Raw genomic sequence first — 21,000 nt, forward strand, 5'->3', positions numbered from 1 at the left:
ATAGTACAAATCATCTTATGACAGCAATGAGAATTATTGGTTGCAAATCAGTTTACTCTCCATAGTAAGTCATGTGATTGAGCTTCCAAAACCACCTCCAAGCTGTGCAAAAAGATTTAACATAACCTTTCGGTGTTGCAAAAGACTAAATTTAGCCAAATTAAATCATTGTTGTGCAATTTTCCATCTGTTTATATCCTACAGTACTGGAAATATTCCATGTTAATTAAAATGTCTGATAAATATACTAACACTTTCTCCATTATAAATGATGGGAGAATTATATATTAATTGACTAATTTAAAATGTCAGGGTGTTTTTTTCCAAGCCAACCTTGTATTAATAGCAGGAATTCTTTTGGTGATGAAATGGTCCCCAATTATCACAGCTTGGGTTTTGTTGTACATTGAACAGAAGTCAACAAAACAAGTATGTAACAGAACCTGCCTAAATAGCAGCCACACTCATTAAAAACACAGCATTAATCAGGGGGTGAATGAAGAAGGCAATGGTATATAGATTCCCCCCCCCTCCTTTTCTAATCATAGAACAAAATAATGTTACATGAAAGGATCGGAACTATTATGTAGTACTCAATTATAGGGAGGTGAATAGGTCCCAAACATGCCATGTTATCAAAGGAGCAGACTGGTGTTTGCATGACGGTTGTTTCATACAGACACTGTCATTAATTCCATGTGTCAATACTTCCCAGTCATACACAGACAGACAAGAAAGAAGTACCCTTGAAAATAAGGGAATGATTTTTTTGAATTGTTATCAAGCTAAGTGGCAAGCAGGAAGCTGAAAATTGTATAGGTAAATTTGAAGGGACACTTGGGAGATCTGCAAGTGGGAGAAAAGAATGCATTTTACCAACTGCTTAATTAGGGTGTGTTTTCTATTTTGTATACTTGAATAGAATGCTTTGTGTTAGGAACATGTGTAGTACAGCAGAGTCTTTGATCTCGTTAGGGGATGTGACAGGGATGTTTACACCCATTTAAACAAATTATATTAATATGTACATTCATATATTTGCATTTATAACATATATTTAGTGGATACAGCAAAATTCACACCGCCACCCACTGCATGCGGGAAGTAACATCTCTTTCCTGTAATGTGGAGTGATCACACTTCATAGATGTGAAATTATTTTCTTTGAAGTGTGTGCATTTGTAAGGAGAACCCCAAGATGACTTTTACCTTACTTCAAACACAAGGGTACAGGTCCTCAACTGGCATAAATTGTCATAGCTCCATTGAGGTCTCTAAGCAACCAGTGCTAAATTGGTGACTCGTTGTTGTTAATGGACCTAGGACAGTTTACATGAGCTGAGGATCTGCATGAGGACTGTTGTATGCAAATGTCAGTCAGTTTTATTTCAATTGGTGGAGTTACTCCTCTTGCAAACCTACCCAACGAGTTTTGTTGTTTTGAGTAATGCACTTATTCCAGACTCATAAAGTTAGCTTTGTGGCATCCAAACATCACATATTTTGTTTGCTAATTATTCTCTTTACTTTTATTTCTTTTTTTCCTTTCCCTTCTCATTTTACCCTTTCGAAGTACACAAGTTACCGTGGGGTGGTTTGGAACTTTGCAAATCAGCCCAGCTGAGAGGAAGCACATAGTTGTGCTGGCCCTGATTCTGGGATAGAACCAGATTGACTTGGAGACTGTTGCAAACTGGTCCCATCTTCCCCTTGGAGCAAAAAGTAATAAGTTGTGCCAGCTCTCTTGTTGGCACAGCTTACTTCCTCCATGCCAGCTTAGCTGCACTGACTGGCCCATGTAATGTTGAGGGGAGAGTATGGCCCCAAAGCTCCACCCACCTCAATGAGAAGGGGAGTAGCAACCTGATAGTGGTTTCTTCCCCTCCTTCGTAATGTCTGGTAATACAGGAAGCCTGTGCAGGAGAACAAAGGGTACTCAGCAGGATTCACAATTAAGCCCTGTGGGATGAGCATTCTTGGAATGACACCCACCAGTGCAGTATGGTATACAGCCAATATAGTGGCTTGAAGGGGGTATACCATGATATGAAAAATACATGAGTTTGATCATCATAATCTCATTCATTCATATATATTATAAAATTAAAAAAAATAAAATCGGGAGGCTTTGGAGCAGAGCCCGGAGCTGGAGCGCACGGCAGCTCCAGAGCAGTGGAGCTGCAGGTTTTTGCCTGGAGCTGGAGCGGAGCCGGAGCACAGCTCCAAAGCCCTGGGAGGGGCAGGGGGGGAGTGTTTAAGGGGGTGCGTCAATCTCTTAGTTTGAGTTACACTCAAAATAGTTCACTGAGAGCATATTTAAACTTTTTTTTTAAAAAAGCTAATATGAATGCACATCTTGTTTGCATGGTGTCTTGACAGATTTTACAGTATAAGTTTTGAAAATGATTCCTTTTAGTGAGAGCAAGTTCATCTCAGGTATTATGAATGTATATTTCTGTGCAGTATGTAGAAATGAAATAGTCAGATCTACAAGGTAAATCACACAGGAAATACAAATCTTATTTTTGATAGTTTTATGCCATTTCAATTAAAGTTTCTTGTGACACTATACTTACACCCAGATATTGCCTCAGTTGCCCCAGTGGGCTAGAAAAATATGTAGATTTCTGTAAGGTTTTGTAGATTACTTACCCCCAATTGCATTTTATTTGGAAGGTTAAAAGTCAGAAAATTAGCTTGGGAAGCAAATGTCCTGCACTGCAAGCATGGTAGAAGATGGGTACTGACAGTCTTCTGAGGAAATTGTAATAAAAATACTGGGTTTTCAATATACTACATGCATCAAGGTAGATTCCTGCTGTCTAAGTTTCCCTTACCTTTCAGCCCTGGCACCGAGGAGCTGCATCAAAGCTGTTACAGCCTCATGTGTAACTGATGCATTAATCCATTTCCTTTAGATTCATTCTACAGTATTAGAATTGTAATTCTATTTTATAGATGGATATTGACAAGTCAGATCAAATAAAGATGTCCCAGATCCACTGTACCTTAAGGAGCCTGAAAATTTGGAGGACTCTCCAGACCCTGTTCTTACTTCTTGAGGAAAAGCTAGACTATTTGCCAAGATACAAGCTCCCTAGGCTTCGTAGATAGGAAGGATAGCCTTCCTTCCTACAATCTGTGTTAGAAATTGATAACTCCAGAGAAATCCAAGAGTTCTTGAAGCCTGTCAGGATCTAATGATGCTATCTGTCCAAGAGATCTTGAACCAGGAGGAAATTGGTGGTGATGCATGCTCATACAACCTTAGCTGCCAAGAACTCTGAGATCTTCAGTTTCCTTTCCTGCAACCATTATGAGTTGTCTGGAGGGCTGCTATTGCTAAAGCATATCCAGTTCAAATTATTATTTGGCTATGTAAAGTCCTTAATCCACAGTAGAGATGAGCTACTTGAGCAGCCATCACTCCCCCTAGGTCCCTTTAAAACTCCTGTGGTTGGCCGGGTTTCCCTTGTTTTTTTTCCTCTGGTTTCATATGAGTAAGACCAGGGGTATCAGGACCTTCTTATTTCATCAATAAGGGGTGAAATCATGGATCCATTGAAGTCAATGGCAAAACTGCCATTCACTTCAGGGTAGCATGGATTTTTACCCTGTGTCTATGGGACTTCTTGAGCAGACACACTGAAGTCCTACTGTAACTGTTAGTCTGGTGTATTCAGGTCTCTCATGACTGCTTTGTTTTCCCCTTTTACCACCATTTTTATTTATTTGGTCCTTTTGGCAGTGTGGCCCTTTAATATTTTTAATGTGCCCAGATACATGGTGACTTATGACCAAATGGTTAGTAAGCGACATGATTCTGTGGCTTTTGACATCTGTTTCAGATGTTGTGATGTAAAAGTGTTTTGGAAGAAAGCCTAGGAATTTCCAACAAGTATAAAGAATCAGGAATTTAAAAACTTACTCAACAAAGAACTGTGGACTTCAAGCAATGGGTGAGGGAAGCTTTTAGTATGCATGACAGAAAAGCAAATGTGTCCTTAACTGAAGCTTGACTATGAGTTACTAAGACTTAAATTCACCTGGGACTTGAACTGTAATAAGGCTGAATTGTGGGATTCAAAGGATCTTGTTACCTACTAGAGGCTTCTGACTCTTGTGCTGCATCTTTCTAGTCATCCAAATGCCTTTGAAAAGACTCCAAAGCACTTCACCAGCCGGACTTTACTTGATTTGTTGGCGGGCCTAATGGCAGGAGGGAAAACACAGGCCCTGTGCTTTCAGTACTAGATATGTGGCTCCTCACCATTGTTTGTGCCTATGAAATCAGATTTTGAAAATATTTTTGATACTCTTCCCCTCTCCCAGAATACATGGTAGAGCTTAAGAAGCTGGAAGAATTTTCTCAGGATATTCTCAGATGGTCAGGAGAGTCCTAGAACCCATATTGCCAACGTGAGAAGAGGAGGAAGAATCAGTCCTAGAACCCCTGGCTAGTTATTTCCCCTCCATGAGGAGAATAGCCAGTGGATGTACAAAACTTCACATTCCCTCCCCCTGGAGACTGAGGTGTGCAAAGAAGCCATACTGTTACTTGTCTGCATGCAAGGGTTGCAGACCTCTTGCAGAAATACCTAGAAGTCTGCCCAGCCCAGCGTGGCAAAACCACACTCGTTTCCTTGAGTTCAAGGTGTCTCAAGCCACATAGTGCAGCAAATACGTGCTTTCTCCTCTGGCATTTTAGAAAAATGATCTGTTGAGTTTGTGTCTGGTGCAAATAATCACTGTGGTTTGAGTGCCTCACCAATTCAAATAGTTTCCCTTTCTCTATTGAGCGGAACGAAACTCTTCAAAACTAGGGTTTCTGGTATCGTGTTTAAACATTGCTCATCTTTATAATATCTGGCTTATTGTTCATACCCTGCAACTTGTGTGTTGCTTTTCTAGCTGCTTCTGTAACAGCCTTTATTGGGATTGTTGACTCTCTGTACAAAGCCCTTCTCTTTTGTCCTAAAGAGAGAGTGAGGAACAGGCAGAATGTTGGAGGAAATAAAGCATTTCCCCACTGAGAGTAACTAAATTCTGCTCTTTACATTATGGCTGTCTTTGGAGACAACAAACAAGTTCCAAGGGATTCCCTTTCAAATCTGAGGTAAATTGGGGTCTGGCATCCACACCATTTAAATGAAATCATGAAAATTAAAAATAAGGGCTTTATAGTAGAAAATCAAAATGTTATATTTGACCTTACAGCCTTTGCCATAATCCACATACAATAAATGTGGTGATAAAATGTGAGGATTAAATAAATCTTTGCTAATACTTTTTGATTGGCTTTAATCAATAATTAATCATCTTTAGATGAGGCTGTGGCTTGTGGAGTAGATATAATTGGATTAGCTGTGGAGAGGCTTTTGGAGCTTTGAAGAGATTAAAATGGCTGTCAATCCTGTAATTAAACTGCTACAAACAAAAGCAATAGTGTTTTTAAAAAAAAAAAAAAAAAGCAGCTGACTGTTTCAAAATGGATCAACAAGTACTTAAGCACCACTAGAGGTTGTGTAGGCAGAATGTTCTGAATGATTTATTTCATTGAATGAGATGAATATGTATCAAATCATCTATTTTAATTGTGTGTGTTGCCGAGAATGGCAGATGAAACTTTGGCAACCATTTTTTCTTAAAGAACTCAAAGAAGAAAAGCTAGTGTATGTATTTAAAACAGTGAACCTGCTCCTTGTCCTGAGTCTGTTGGGCATTGACTTTTCCTGTATCTTTTAATTGGCTTAATAGGTTGGCCTACATGAATGAAGTCTTTATCTGTCCTCCCCACCCCCAGTTTTGATTTGTTTTGTTCCCCTTTCTTGTTCAAAATGGAGATCTTCATTAAAAATTATTGTAAAGACTATAAAAACATAGTTTGTGTGTGTGTATATCTCTATATAATAAAACAGTGGATTGATGCATGTGTGCATATGCTAAGACTTTTAAAAAATCTTACAGGGATGAGGTTATAAAACCAATGGGAGTTCGACCGGATGGCACGATGACTCCTTTGGAAGAGACAATCTGCCAGTACCAAACCAATGAGCAAGACAGTTCAGATTCAGACTAAAGCATCACCTGCTTCGCTGTCAATATCTCCTTTGATCAGCATCTTCCCTCAGAGCCACAACATCTTTTATCTACACATTGTACCCTCTCATTAGCCAGCATCACTTTAAGTCTTCTTATTGGGATATTTGAATGATGGATTTTGTGGTGTAATCTCTGCATTTTTATTAATCCATTTATATAGGAACAAATGATCAGTTTATTAATTGTAAAGCAAATTGTATTTCAGTGAGATGAAAATAAAAGATTGCAATGCAAAAAAAGTAAATATTTATTAAAACTTGCTAGATTCGTCTCTCCCATTTCAATAGGTTTTTTCCCTTTTTTGCTTTTGTTTATGGTATCTTACCCCAACCCCTTCCTAAAATACAATTTCAGCTAAAGAAGCAGAATGACTTAATTGCCCTAGGAATGAAGGATGTTAAATGTGACATGACTGACCTAATCAAGCCATAAGTTTGCTTACATAGTTGCTCAATGATTCTACAACTGCTTTAGGGGAAAAAACATGTTAACCATCAAATTTTATCTCACCATTCATTACCATGGTTAACCAATTTGTTTCAAAATTTAACCTCTGTGTCAGTCCGCTGCTGATTACTGCTAAATCTATTTTTATTTTCTTTTTAAAATAAGCTGTATTTGATTGTTCCCTGAATCAGGGCCACGGAAGTAAACCCAGGAAGCCTATACTACTTGACACCCCTGATCAAGGCCATGAGTTGTATGAGAGCACAGGAGCCTGGCTTCACCAAAGTTTGGGGCTGGGTCTCTCCCTTGGCCTTGCCTGCTGCCCCCACGTGCCTCCCCCAGATTGTCCCCTGCCTGCTGCCCCCGGGCAATTTAAAAGGGCCCGGGGCCCCTGCCGCCACCACCAGCATCACAACAGGGTTAAGGTGCACCCTGCCCGCCCACTCTACTTCCGGAAGCAACAGGAAGCTGCTGGCATGTCTCTGCAGCCCCTGGTGGGGAGGGCGGTGTCTCTGCATGCTGCCCTAGCCCCGAGTGCCAACTCTGCCAACTGCAGCCAATGGGAGCTGCAGGGACGGTGCCTGTGGGCAGCGGTGCATGGAGTGTCCTGCCCGCCACCTAGGAGCTGCTGCCAGAGGGGGGTGTGGATCGCTTTCGGGAGCCGCCTGAGGTAAGCGCTGCACCCCTCACCCTCTCCTGCACCCAAATGCCCTCTGAGCTGGTCCCCTGTACCCCAACTCCCTGCCCCAGCCAACTCCCAGAACCTGCACCATGCACCCCCTTCCCCCAACCCTCTGCCCCAGCTCGGAGCCTGCACCCTAATTCCCTCCCGGAGCCTGCTCTTGCACCCCTGCCCCAACCCACAGCCCACATCCAAACTCCCTCCTGCACCCGAACTCCCTCCCAGAGCCTTAGGCAGGTGGGGGGACGGGACTTGGACCTATTCTGGGCACCATAAAAAATTATACAAAGCTGCTGCCCCTGGCCTTGATTCAGGAAAATATCCCTATTCACAACAGTGCTTGTGTGTTCTAAATTGTTGCCAGGGATGGACTTCAGTGCATATTTAAGCGCTTTCCTGAATCAGGTGCTACTTGTTGAAAATTAACATGTGTAAATTGAGGGGAAGTCAAGAAAGGGGGAGGGATTTTTTAATTTAACTTGGTGGAGTTGTGGGACAGACTATAATGTCCATATGCTCTGCTAAAAACAAAGTGTGCACACTTCTGTCCACATGGCTCCCTAAGCTGAGTGATTTTTGTGTAGCAGGGGAAATGGAACTTGATTTCATAGAGATGTGTTACCCGAAGGTGTTTCCCTAGCATCCCTTATACTTCCTAAAGGACTGGGAAGGAAAAGCCCACTGATGGTATCTTAGGGTACGTCTACACTACGGGATTATTCCGAATTTGCATAAACCGGTTTTGTAAAACAGAATTTATAAAATCGGGTGGAGCGCGGCCATACTAAGCACATTAAATCGGTGGTGTGTGTCCATGGTCCGTGGCTAGCGTCGATTTCTGGAGCGTTGCACTGTGGGTAGCTATTCCCTAGCTATCCCATAGTTCCTGCAGCCTCCCCCGCCCCTTGGAACTTCTGGGTTGAGATCCCAGTGCCTGATGGGGCAAAAATCATTGTCGCGGGTGGTTCTGGGTAAATGTCGTCAGTCACTCCTTCGTCTGGGAAAGCAACGGCAGACAAGCATTTTGCGCCTTTTTCCCCTGGATTGCCCTGGCAGATGCCATAGCATGGCAATCATGGAGCTTATTTTGCCGTTTGTGACTCTCACCGTATGTGTACTAGATGCCGCTCACAGAGGCGATTCAGCAGCGCTACACAGAAGCATGCTTTTGCTTTTGCATGACAGCAGAGATGGTTACTAGCCATATTGCACCATCCAAACCCTTCCATAAATTGGAACTGAGGATGATCATGGCTACCAGTCCTTTTGTACCATTTGCTGCTAGTGCCCCTGGCCGATCAGCCAGGGGCGCAAAAGCCAAGATTGGTTACTAGCCATATTGCACCTTCCATCGTTTTGTACCATTTGCTGCTGTCATAAGTGCCCCTGGCCGATCATCCAGGGGCGCAAAAGCAAAAATTGGGAATGACTCCCTGAGTCAATCCCTCCTTTTTGGTATCTAAAAATAGAATCAGTGCTGCCTAATATAGGCAAGTGTACTAGAGAACCACCGTATCATAGAACCAGAGAGCACAGCTGCTCTGTGTCAGAGCCTGCAGAAATTATGATCTGTATGCTATTCACAGGGGGTGCTCCTGTAACAACCCCACCTGTTGATTCCGTTCTTCCCCCAGCCTTTCTTGGCTACCGTAGCATTGTCCCCCCACTTGTGTGATGAATTAATAAAGAATGCAGGAATAAGAGACACTGACTTGTTAGTGAGAAATGAGTGGAAGGCAGCCTCCAGCTGCTATGATAGTCCAGACAGGACATTAAGCAGTGTGTAGGAGAGAAGCCCAGCATCCCACTGCTTTTCCAGGGGCAACTGAATCTTTTCTTTACACATGAAGGGTGGGGGCTGATGGAGCTCAGCCCCCTGTTGCTATGATGAGGATGGTTACCAGCCATATTGCACCATCCATCCACCAGAAAAAATTAGGGCCAATAGGCTGATGACGAGGACGGTTACCAGTCCTTTTGTACCATCAGCTGAGGCTGATGATGAGGATGGATTTCCATCGTATTGTACCATCAGCCACCCATGGCGGGGGGGGGGGAGCAAGGATGTTGGTGTTGAGTGCTGCACTATCACGTCTATCTGCAGCATTCAGTAAAGATAGGGTGACATGTAAAAGAGTCAGAGGATTGTTTTACCTTTCGCTTCTGGGGGTGGGTGGGGGGTGGGTGAGTAGATTGCCAAGCTATGCCCTGACCCGCGGACACTGTGTTTGACCCTAGAAGCATTTGGAGCTCAGCCAAGAATGCAAATACTTTTCGGAGGCTGCAGGAACTGTGGGATAGCTTCAGTCCTCCAGTCCATGAGCATCCATTTGATTCTTTGGCTTTCCGTTACGCTTGTCACGCTGCAGTGCGCTGAGTCCCTGCTATGGCGTCTGTCTGGAGATTTTTAAAAAAGGATTCTGAATTTCATCTTCTGTAATGGAGCGCTGATAGAACGGATTTGCCTGCCCTTACAGCGATCACATCCGCATGGTCCATGCGGGAGCTCTTTTTTTATTTTGATTTCGGACTGCATCGCCACCCGTGCTGATCAGAGCTCCACGCTGGGCAAACAGGAAATATTCAAAAGTTCGCGGGGCTTTTCCTGTTTACCTGACCACTGCATCCGAGTTCAGATTGCGGTCCAGAGCGGTCACTGGTGCACTGTGGGATAGCTCCCGGAGGCCAATACCGTCGATCAGCGTCCACACTAACCCTAATCCGATATGTTAATACCGATACTAGTGTTACTCCTCTCGTTAGGGAGGAGTACAGAAACCGGTTTAAAGAGCCATTAAAATCGATATAAGGTGCCTCCTAGTGTGGACGGTTTTGGCGTTAAATCGGTTTTACGCTCCTAAAACCGATTTAAACGCCTAGTGTAGACCAGGCTTTAGAAGGTGTGAGTTCCACTCATTTCAGGGAGAGATTAGTCAGGAGCCTGCCCTTTTATTTTTAAAGAGCACCAGGGATATCAAAATTAATATTAAAGAATTTTTTAAGCTGAGACCACTACAAATGTGTTATGCTAATCCATGCAATTCTAGATTGCCTGATGAATCTGTCTACATCATACTGCATCAAGTATCAGAGGGGTAGCCGTGTTAATCTGGATCTGGATGCTGCATCAAAACAAGTGGAGTTCAAGCCACCTTGCAGAAATGAAGCCAGCCACTGCTCTCGCCCTGAGTTGGAGGAAGAAGGCAACTGGCCAAAGCAAACACATTTCTAATGCACCAATAATATCTAGGTGCCATGTACAAAAGTAAGAATGGCCCCATTTCTGCCACTACAGGACCCCACTCCTCCATCTTGCGCAAGTTTCCCTAATGAGGTGGTTTTTGGTAGTTGCGTTCTCCCAGATAGTTACTTCTAGACTGATTTGTGTTTTTTCTCCAATAATGGGAGTCTGACTGTGGAAGAGTCTGACTGTGGGCAGTGCTTGCGCTACACAAATTGTCATCAGCCCTCCATAGACAATAAGGTTAATGGTGTAGAAGATGACAACTGGAGAATTCACAAATTCTCTCCCTCAGGAGCAACAGCTCATGAGCTTCATTAATGAGGATTTGACGGTCTCTTGGTATCTGCTCTGCATGTTCTTTCCTACAGGGGCAGGAGCTGTTATCTCAGGAGTGGATTCCCATAAAACATACACAGATTAGGATTTTGGACACCAATCAATGGTGTAGCAAGACCTCCTGCAAAGTGGAAGGGATCAACACAAGGTAATTTTGACTAAACAGATCACACTTTGCTCCCTGAGTGTATTCTACCAACTCTAAAATGATCTTTCCCAGAAGGCCAGAGGGAGGAACATAAATTATATTGGGTCAAGGGACCTCAGTATAGACAGCACAACACTGGGCTTCTGCCAGTCTGAATAACACAACCATTTGTTTTCCTGTTTAAAGTTTTATTTTGCAAAATAAGAGTATATATTCTTCAGACACCCACTGGACGCTGCTTAAAGTGACAGGCAGGAATGAAAGACTCAGTACCTGAATCTGGCTGATGTTCCAGCTCTGAGGTAATTCATGTAAATTCACTCCTCCTTAGTAGATTGCAACATGGTCTCGTTAAGTGTATGGAGTAACTTTCTACTAGGGCAATGTCCCAAAACCTCACTCCATTATTCCATTAACTTTACACAGCAAGATTATGGGGAGTGGGGGTGAAGGTTACTGCAGACCTGGCAGCTCCTCCACAAGGCTCTTCTCACTCCCCACATGCTCTCTCTCCTTTCTTTGAGATGGCTTTTCGTCCTGTCTCACCATTTCATCCCTCTGCAGCATGGATACAAAACACTGTCTGCAGGCTATCTGCAACTCACACTGTGTATCAATCTGGCTTAGGGTGACCAGACAGCAAATGTGAAAAATCGGGACCAGCAGTGGGGGGTAATAGGAGCCTATATAAGAAAAAGTCCCCAAAATCAGGACTGTCCCTATAAAATTGGGACATCTGGTCACCCTAATCTGGCTCCCCTGACAAGTTCAGGTTCTGTGGAATTTAAGCTTGGGGTGGGGGAAAGGTGGTATGTAGCCTTTTAAGTTTGAAAGAAAACGTGCACATGCTGGGATGCAGTGCTGTCTTCCTCAGTCTGCAGGAACAGCACCACAGAGACTGCAGCAGGAAGAGATCTGCTCCTTACTCTCCCTAAGGAAGACCTGAGGTAAGGAGGAGATAGGAGTCTAGGTCAGAGAAGGATGGTTGTGAATAACTGGTGGGTTCTAAGTTTAAGCCCCCTTAAATTTCAAGCAACTGCACTGCTCAAGCCAACTGCTCACAAAGAAGGAAAAAGGCCCACAGGCACTAGCCCACGTAGAACCCAACACTGAGATGGGGAAAGACATGGGGGAGGTGAGGAATAAAATAGCCATTACAGTGGCCCTAAAGAGGCAATAGCTAATTTATTAAGGGCCTGAGTGAGGCTAGCACCCCCAGTTCTCCTTGACCTATGGCTTTGCAGTTGCTCAGCACTTCAGGGCATAATATTGGTTATTGTGGCCAGTCATAGTCTAACTTCAGTTATCCCAAACTCCCATTGATACGTCTGCTGTCTGCTGCAAATGCATATAGGGCCCTTCATGACTTCATAGCTCTGCCCCATGGGCTCTAATTAAAATTAAAGTCAGCCATGTCTCCCTAATGAGTTTGACATTCCTCCCGTTGCTTCCCAGTGCTGCACCTCTCTCAGCTGCTGCATGCTGCATTTTGGTGTGATTCACAGAATATTGTTAAATGAGCCTGGAGGCTGTGCTTCCCTTTTTGAGTTAATTTGTATGACAATAGCTCCTACAGGCCCCAATGGGGATCAGGGCCCCATTGTGCCAGGTGCTGTGTACACACACCCACAACACAATCCTTGTCTGGAAGAGCTTATAGTCCAAGTGAAGTGAGGCTTTTCTAAGTTTAAGAAAAAATGTATCTGGTTTCAGTGAAAACTGGACATTTAGCAGTAGCTTCTGTCACTTTTTAAGACAGATCTTCTCATGAACACCTGCATGCCCCCTGTGCTGAGCCCAGCCTACAGCAATTGAATATATGAGAAAATATTAGGACAATATTAAGGAATCAAGATGAAAATACACTTGATTCAGCAGAGTGCTGCAGCTGCTTGGTTGTTCTCTCTCTCTGGGTGTAGGAATGCACAAGTAGCGATCGGTAATCTCGTGGGAATGTAAGCAGTATTGTAGTTGTGTTGGTCCCAGCCTTCTAGAGAGAGAAGGTGGGTGAGGTAATATCTTTTACTGGAGAGTCATGACTGAGGAGAGCTGTAAAACACGTTAGGGTGACTATAGCATGTGCTAGTAGAACAGGATTATTTTAGCATATTTTATCATCCCATGGCCTAGTTTTTGCTTCTGCTAAAAGTCTTGAGGCAGGCATTGGACATTATTCAAACCATCAGCCTGCTTCTGCATTTAATAAGCTTTAGTTCTACTGTATGTAATTGTATTGGATAATAATGGTGGGCTCAGTCAATCTTCGCATCCAATGGAAGTTACTGGATCTATCACTTTCTGATGCTGGGTAAAACTTTCAAAAGCACCTAAGTACCATTTTCAAAAGTGACTTAGGAGCTCAAATCTCACTGAAAATCAAGGGACTTAGGAACCTGTCACTTCTGAAAATGTTACCCATTGTCCTTTGTGACGGGGCAAGACCAGATGGCCATAGGAAAGTAGTGAGAAACAGGTATGTTAGCCCCAGGCTAAACAAATCCCTGTTACCATGGTAACCAAATGGCAGTTGCTCCAGTTTAATCAAGACACCTGGGGGCAATTAAGATCCTTCCAGAAAGCAGTGGGGGACAGGTAGGTTGATTGGGACACCTGAAGCCGATCGGGCTGGCAGAAACTAGTTAAAAACCTCCCAGTTAGTCAGGTGGGCCTGCATGTCAGGAGCTGTGGGAGGAAGTTGTGCTGTTGGAGAGACTGAGCAGTACACACCATATCAGACACAAGGAAGGAGCCCCTGAGGTAAGGGTGAAGTGGAGTTTGAGGGGCTGCTGTGGGGAAGTAGCCCAGGGAATTGTACGTATCCTGTTCCTAAAAGGTCAACTACCATAGCTGATACTATTAGGGTCCCTGGGCTGGAGCCTGGAGTAGAGAATGGACCCGGGCTCTGCTCTTTGCCCCCCTGATTAATCACTGAGACTGGGAGACAACGAAGACCGTCCAAGGGAGGATAGCTTCTCCTCACCTCCCTCATTGGCTTATGATGAAAATGGCTCAGTAGGCTGTGACTCTGGCCTCTAGAGAGAGAATGGCTACATGGAGGGTCACAGTGAGCCTCTGAGGCTAGTGAAATCCACCAGGAAACACGGGACCCACAGAGACAAGGACAGAGATTTGTCACAATTTATAGTGAATGGAACATAGACAATAAGGGGTGATTTCCCTATTGGCAATCCTGTGACACTGGATTCTTAGTGGTATTTTGCCATGATCTAAGTATCTTCTCCACTGTGACCTAGGATACTTTGCATATTCCCTATGTAAAACTTGCTCTCTGTATTACTAATTTCCCCATGATTCCTCTGGGACAGAAGAGAAGTTGTTTCCCTGATTTTTCTCAGCTAACATGAAGAACATTGTGTGGTTTCTGGTTATTCAGCTGATAAGCTGATGAAACCAGAGAATCATCACTGTTAGTTTACGCGCAAAGCTCTTGCTCCAATTGTTGCTGTACCTGTGCATCAGTTCTTGATGCAGCTCCCAAAAGCAGGTGCTGATTAGACCTGAACGGTATTTTGGATTAAGTCCTATGGATTCCCCAGGCCCTGCCACTGTCTTGGGTTTCACTGACATTTTATATATACACACATACACTCGCTCCCTGACTACTTAGCTTGTCAGCTATTCTTTCAGACATGCTTCCCTCAGAGGCTCCATATAGCACTTTTCAGTTTGACAAATGAACATGGACAGCTACCTCTTCCTTATATTTTCTACCCAATTTGTCTAACATCGGGCTCTGACCTGCAGAAAGCACTTCCTTTGTGCAGGTAGGAAGAAGGAGACGTTCCTTGCTAGTAGTAGAGCTGGGCAGGACAGCTAGGGAGACTCCTATGACCTAACTTTGCTGTTCGGGAGCTCTGAAGTCTACCTCTTGTCTATTGATTATACATTTTTGGAAATGCATCTAGCACACTCAGTTGTGCAGGACACAGTCCTGTAGCCTTAAAGGGCCGGTAACCTGTTGCATGAACAAAAAGCTATTTTTCATTCAAAAATAACCTTTAGATTTCTAAAACAAATTTTCATGGGAAATTGTTGACACTATCTAAATATTCTGGTTTTTTGCACGGAAATCTCATGCTTTATTCTGCTGGGAGGATTTAAAAATTTTAATTGAAAGCATTTTGGCAAATATTTTTAAACGGCTGTTAAAATTTTACATTAACTGAAAACCAGGTTTTTGGCAAGGGAAAGTTTTGAAAAGATGCTTTTGGAGGAGGGGTGACTTGCTAAAAAAAAATTCACAAAAACCTTCAAAAAGATGAAAAAGGGTTCGATTAGAATATCTTGACTTTTTTTAAGAATAGACTTTTTTTAAAAAATCAGATCTTATTTGTATTAAGAAATTACCTCCTTCTGGACTGTCAATGCACTTAATATTAAATCTCCTTAAAATGTGAGTCCCTTTCCCCGGAACATTCTAAAAAAGTGGTGAATGGGCAGTATTATCTGGGTTTTCTTCCTTGATATCATGCTTTTGAAAGAAGCTTTGGCTTATCTAGGTGAAGTAGTTGTCAGAGAGAGCTTCAAGGTAGGGAATGTTACAATACAGCAAGCTGACATATTAGTCCATTGCCAGGCATCCTATTCAGAAAGAGAAAAGTAAACTCCAAAGTATACAGGAATTCAAGAGCTTCCAAAGGAGCATTCCACTACATTCTCCTTAGTCTTATTAACCCAAAACAGCTAATAAAATCCAGCACTTTAATAAGGTTGGCTGTAAAAAGACTGTTCCACTGTTCAAATAATTGAAAACCAGACTTTTTAGATCTTTGATGAGCAACAAGTTAAACAGTTAGCTGGCCAGGAAAGAGTTTTTTTTTCTGATCCATGTGTATAAAATGCTAATTAAAGTAGTACAAAGGCACAGCAGATCTGAGGAACAAGTATAAGCACCGTGTAATCTCGCAAGTGAAAATCATTGGCTGTGTTAACATCTTAATTACCTGGTGTGTTCAGCGCTGTTAGAAAGGTATCACAAAATGATAGCAAACATTATGCTAGTTTAACTGAAAGCATATATACAATAAGACAAAACAAATCAATCTTTCCTATGTTGTTTTGTGCGGCCTTTGCTACTCCTGAAGTCAGATATCTCCACAGAATGCAGCTTCTGGCTTCAGGGACCATGCAATGTTTAGCTCAGCAATCTCTGACCTGTCAATTTGTCTTGAGTGCTGGGTCCTTTGACTTCTGCTAAATGTCCACTGATACTGAGCTACCTGAGTGCCATTTAAAAAGTAATGTATCGTTAGGCCATTCTGTGTTAGGCAAAGTTTATGGGGGTGGCAGAGGGGTACAGGAAGATGCTTTTAAATCCCATTGTGCTTCCTGAAGCCAGCTGGAGACCAGTCTGGACCTTGGCATAATGTAATGCAACCTCAAGGCTGCTTTAAGTTGTACCTGGCTGCCAGTTGTACCTGTCGATTGCCAACAGCCCCCAGAAGCTATGCAGGCACATCTCCTTTCCCTTGCCCTTTACAAGACCCAAGCAGGGGGTGTGTGTGTGTGTGTACTTCAGAAGATCACATTGCAGTAAAGGATTCCATTCACTTTACTACCCAGTGAATGAGGCAGGGATGTGGGGATTTCATCCTTCACTATGTCATTTCCTGAGCTGAGTGCTACACTTTGCAACCCTGCCATCCTTTAATGTAGTGTTTTAATATAATGTGGACGGGCTCGGTATGAGCTACCTTTGACCTGCAGAACTTTTTTTTTAAAACAAAAGGAAAGCTAATATCAGAATATGGTCTTTTCTACCAATATTTAGCACCAGACGGTCTGATGAAAAGGATAAAGGATGAAATTGCAGATTTAATTCATCATGGAAAGGTTTGCTGTCCCTGCTCTAACCTGAGTAACTGGCAGCAGCCCCAAGACATTTTCTGTGAGTGAAATAAATGCAATGGCACTTCACTAGTAAGCGCCAAGAAAATATGATCCTGTTATGACCCCCCCTTTGCCTTGGGAAAGCAGTGCTAATGGTCATTTAGTTGCTGCTGCTGTTAAAAAGCCATTCTTCCTGTAGTATATAAATCTATATGGTGTTACCAAATAGGGATTTATAACTTAATGAGATTTACACTAGGATTGTAAGGTATTTGGGGCAAGACACCCTCTCTGTGATATGTTTGTACAATGCCTAACACAATGGGGTCATGGCCTCTAGGTATTATCACAATACTAACAACAATAATTGTGTTTAACTATTTTCTCCAGGATTTTATCTATCATTATTTAATTAGATCTTTTCAAGAAGTTGTGCCTTTGGAAGGCTGTTTGGACGACTGAGCCTACCAAATGTTCATATCACATTGCTAAGGTTGACACATGCTTTTAAATTTTAAAAAGCAAAAGCAAACCTCAGGGAAAGAATTGTGAATAGGAGGCTACAACTAACATGAGGGAAAAAACGAGTGCAAACTTTCTTCTGATGTTCTCCTAAATGATGAGCAAGTTGATGTCAGAATCCATTGTTAATTACAAGCTTTTTTCCTCCTGCTTGATGCACAGTGATTGCAGTTTAAAATGAAAATGATTGGATTATACATACTTCAGCACATCCATAAATCCCCTTTTACCTTTAAAGTGCAGATTAGATGCCAACCACAGACAGTGGGTCACTGGAAATAGTGAAAAGGTTGCCCTCTCTCCCCCATTCTGCACTCTGACAAAAACTGTATTGTAGTAACTTAAAAATATATAAACAAAATTCATAGCATATGCAGAGATTTGAGAGTCCTACCTTGAACCTAATATGCTAGGAAACACTTCACACTGATTTTATTTCTTAAAATTCATCTTGACGAGTAAATTCTCAGAGCCATATTACATCTCCGTTCCACAGGCATTTGGGAAAAAGAATACTTTACTATTTTGAAAACAGAAGACTGGCTGTTTTCCCCTCTTTATTTCTTAAAGTCCAAACATTCATAACACCCTGTTTGGGGAGGAAAAATTCCCATCCATGTTGTAAAACACATTTATAAGTAAATGGAAATACATGAACAGAGTTGTACTGAAAACAAAACCTCCAGGAAAAAGATCTTAGTTTGCATGCTTCTCACTGTTGTATTTTTCTCCAATTTGCATATTTTAAAGACAAGCCTTTTTTAAAAAAAAAAAAAAAAATTCTGATATCAGCCTGAACTATTCTCAGGCTTTGAACTTTTCCATCCTTTCTCCTGATTATGGCCAAGTGACCCATATTTAAAAAGCATTTACAATAAAATTATAGCACTTTCTTTTGTGTTGCTAGCTTTCTCAGTGAAAAGCCGAAATGTTTTAAAATTGTCACTTTTTGACAGAGGTAATGGCTGTAATATATTTAGTCTCTTCCCCCTTGTTGTGTTTAGAATGGCTATGCTAATAAAGGGCACAGCTGTCGATACTTTATGGCCTGCTGGGGGGGAAAAGGGGAAGGAAGGCAAAAAACAGATTGACTGTGTGTCAACAAATGCAGCTGGGAAAGAAAAAAAGGAGCCCCTTGAAGGCCTCTGCAACTTAAAGTCCAAGATAAATGATGTTCCTATGTTTAAAAAAAAAATGGAGGTTGGAATTCAATAAGGGGAGGCTGAAAAGAGAACTGCTTAAAACTAAAAGCCTTTCTCTGCTTCTAGACAGCCTACAAGAGAAATGAGCAAAACTGACCACAGAAGAGGGTGAGCAGCCAAGAGAGAAAACAAAAAGCCTATCCTGGAAAATATATTGCATCAATGAATGATCTGAAGTGCATTATCACCGGCAGGCGGAGAGAATACAGTTTTTAATGGAGATGCGATGACAAACTTTTACACACTGTTGCGGTTTGGGGATAGGCTTGTGTATGGGGAATAGGGGGTGTCAGAAGGCACTATAATTATAACAAATAAATGAAAATTAGCCATTTGGAATAAAATATGCACATGGTGCCTATTAAAGCTACTGATGGTGAGCAGGGCCTGGCTGCATTCAAGGCTTACTTTCTGAGCACTGTTTTGCTGTGTGTTCTGCCCTCACACGACCAACCTCTTATGGTTTTCACCCTTGGGTCTGAAGTCAGCAGGTGATCATGTATTTGCTGCAGTGGGCTACAGGGTGTGGGACATCCTCTTTGCAATCTGATTGTGCCTCTCTTCTTTCCCCGCCCCACTCCCATCCTCTCACTCAAACCTACCTTCAGGAAAAAAAAATTATTTTTAATGTTGAGTCCATATGTAGAACCTTTCTCCTTCCTTTTAAATAGGACCCCTGGGTACATGTGTTCTTAATGAAGGTGGCATTTTTACCTGTTTGTAATTTGTCAAAATTAGTATTAATACTATTAACATTATAATAGAGCAATCTGAAAGGCAAGAAACAGATCCCTGGTTGATGTAAATTAGCACAGCTCCATTGATTGGAATGTAGCTATGCTGGCTGATTCACCTCAGGCTTGGGTCTGCTCCTCTTTCTTTCCTGGGAATCTGTCTTGTCATTGAAAAGCAGGCACTTCTCCCCTTACATTGGCTTTTTTGGTGAGCCTGATGACCAGCTTCAGGAGAAAACTTCATCTTCTAAGCCACCTGTTTTCAGCCACCATCATCGTCCTGTAATTAAATGGGACACAGTGAATGAGCTTGGGAGAGTGCGTTGCTCTCCGGGGCTTTGTTTGACAATGTTAATGCAAGAAACAGCTGTTATGTTTAAGAAATGTGAGTGATTATAGTGTAACAATTAAAATGGAGATACGGCACCATTTTTAATATATGGTTCAAGGAGATGAGCTATAGAATTAAGACTGTGAAATTAAGATATTGCATGTATTCCAATATCCATTGAAGTCAATTGCTATCTTTTCCCTGACTCCAATGGCCTTAAGTGATGTAACCACATGCAGTAAAACTGTATAACATCTCTTGGGAAACAGGCGGGTGATTTCACTGCAAGTGGTGGTGTGACCATATGCGTGGCTGGATTACCCAATAGGCAGACTAAACACGTGCTTAGGGCACCAGAAAAGCAGGGGGCACCAAAAACATGATTTTTTTAAAAAAAAATTGATATTTGATATTTCAAAAAAAGCATCAAAGGAGTCATCATGGGAAAAATCAGAAATTTGTTAGAATTCCTTACACTCCACTACATACTTTCCCCACATTTTTCTGTTCTCTTTTTATTACTTATCCCCACCTAAACCAGGGGGGCGTCATACTAACGTAGATCAAAATAATGCAAGGAAATCAGATCCTGTCATGTATTGCAATAAATTTGTTTTATTATTGATATATTCTTCTGAGTTATACGTACTTGATTTGTTTTTTGTCATATATATATATATATGAATGGAAAAAAAAGTGTGTTGTGTAATTTGGTGTTTTTTGGGTTTTTTTAAGTTCAGATAACTGAGATAAGGGACAGGATGAAACGTAACCAACTGAGTGGAGCACAGAAATGTAAACTGGCGGAAGAAAAGAAACAAAAAACTAGTGAAATTTTCCAAAATCCATCAGAAGCAACATCTTCTCTAGCACAGATGTAGGTGTTTCAGAGACCGACGCTTCTTCTATTGGTGAAACAAACACCATTCCAGAATATGTGGATGTGTCAGAGACTGAACCTGCTCATGCTGTAAATAATAGGAGAAAAGATCCTGGTATGTGTGTTGTCTTCAGTACCAATGATGTAGCTTACTGGATAGATCATGGACCAAATGACTGTCAGCATCACACTGTGCCATTTGAGAAATCACGTCGGATTTTTACCAATGGCAAACAAACAAGATATTGTCCACAAAAAATATTTTTTGGCATGAAAGCAAATGGTGAGAAATACACTCGAGAATGGCTACTGTATTCACCATCAACAGGGTCTGTGTACTGTTTTCTTTGCAAACTTTTTGCATATAAACCTTCAACATCCCGGTTTGCTGCAGATGGATTTAGTGACTGGCGGAATACTGTTTTAATTGAACAACATGAAAATTGCACTACTCACAGAGATTCAATGTTGACATATTTAAATCGAAGACAGGGCTTTGAATTGACACACAAATTGGAAGAA

The 21,000-nt window shown here is 42.0% G+C and overlaps 1 protein-coding gene and 1 long non-coding RNA gene across 3 annotated transcripts in view; both read left to right on the top strand.

Moving 5' to 3' along the window:
• The window catches only part of RIC8B (RIC8 guanine nucleotide exchange factor B), a 58,450-nt gene extending 52,159 nt beyond the window's left edge, over positions 1 to 6,291 (top strand). The window contains exon 9 of one of the 2 annotated variants that reach the window (XM_039489358.1): positions 5,968 to 6,102. In XM_039489358.1, coding sequence (XP_039345292.1) covers positions 5,968 to 6,079 — 112 coding nt within the window. In that variant the 3' untranslated portion in view covers positions 6,080 to 6,102. Of the gene's footprint in view, positions 1 to 5,967 lie in introns of both variants that reach the window. The other variant, XM_039489354.1, reaches the window with a different exon arrangement.
• Positions 6,292 to 13,500: 7,209 nt separating this feature from the next.
• LOC120383590 lies at positions 13,501 to 19,703 on the top strand. The gene is made up of 2 exons (XR_005588492.1): positions 13,501 to 13,716; positions 18,600 to 19,703. It is a non-coding gene; the product is annotated as an uncharacterized LOC120383590 (long non-coding RNA).
• Positions 19,704 to 21,000: the final 1,297 nt, after the last annotated feature.

The sequence above is a fragment of the Mauremys reevesii genome, linkage group 1, assembly GCF_016161935.1.
Source record: "Mauremys reevesii isolate NIE-2019 linkage group 1, ASM1616193v1, whole genome shotgun sequence".
Taxonomy (NCBI): domain Eukaryota; kingdom Metazoa; phylum Chordata; order Testudines; family Geoemydidae; genus Mauremys; species Mauremys reevesii.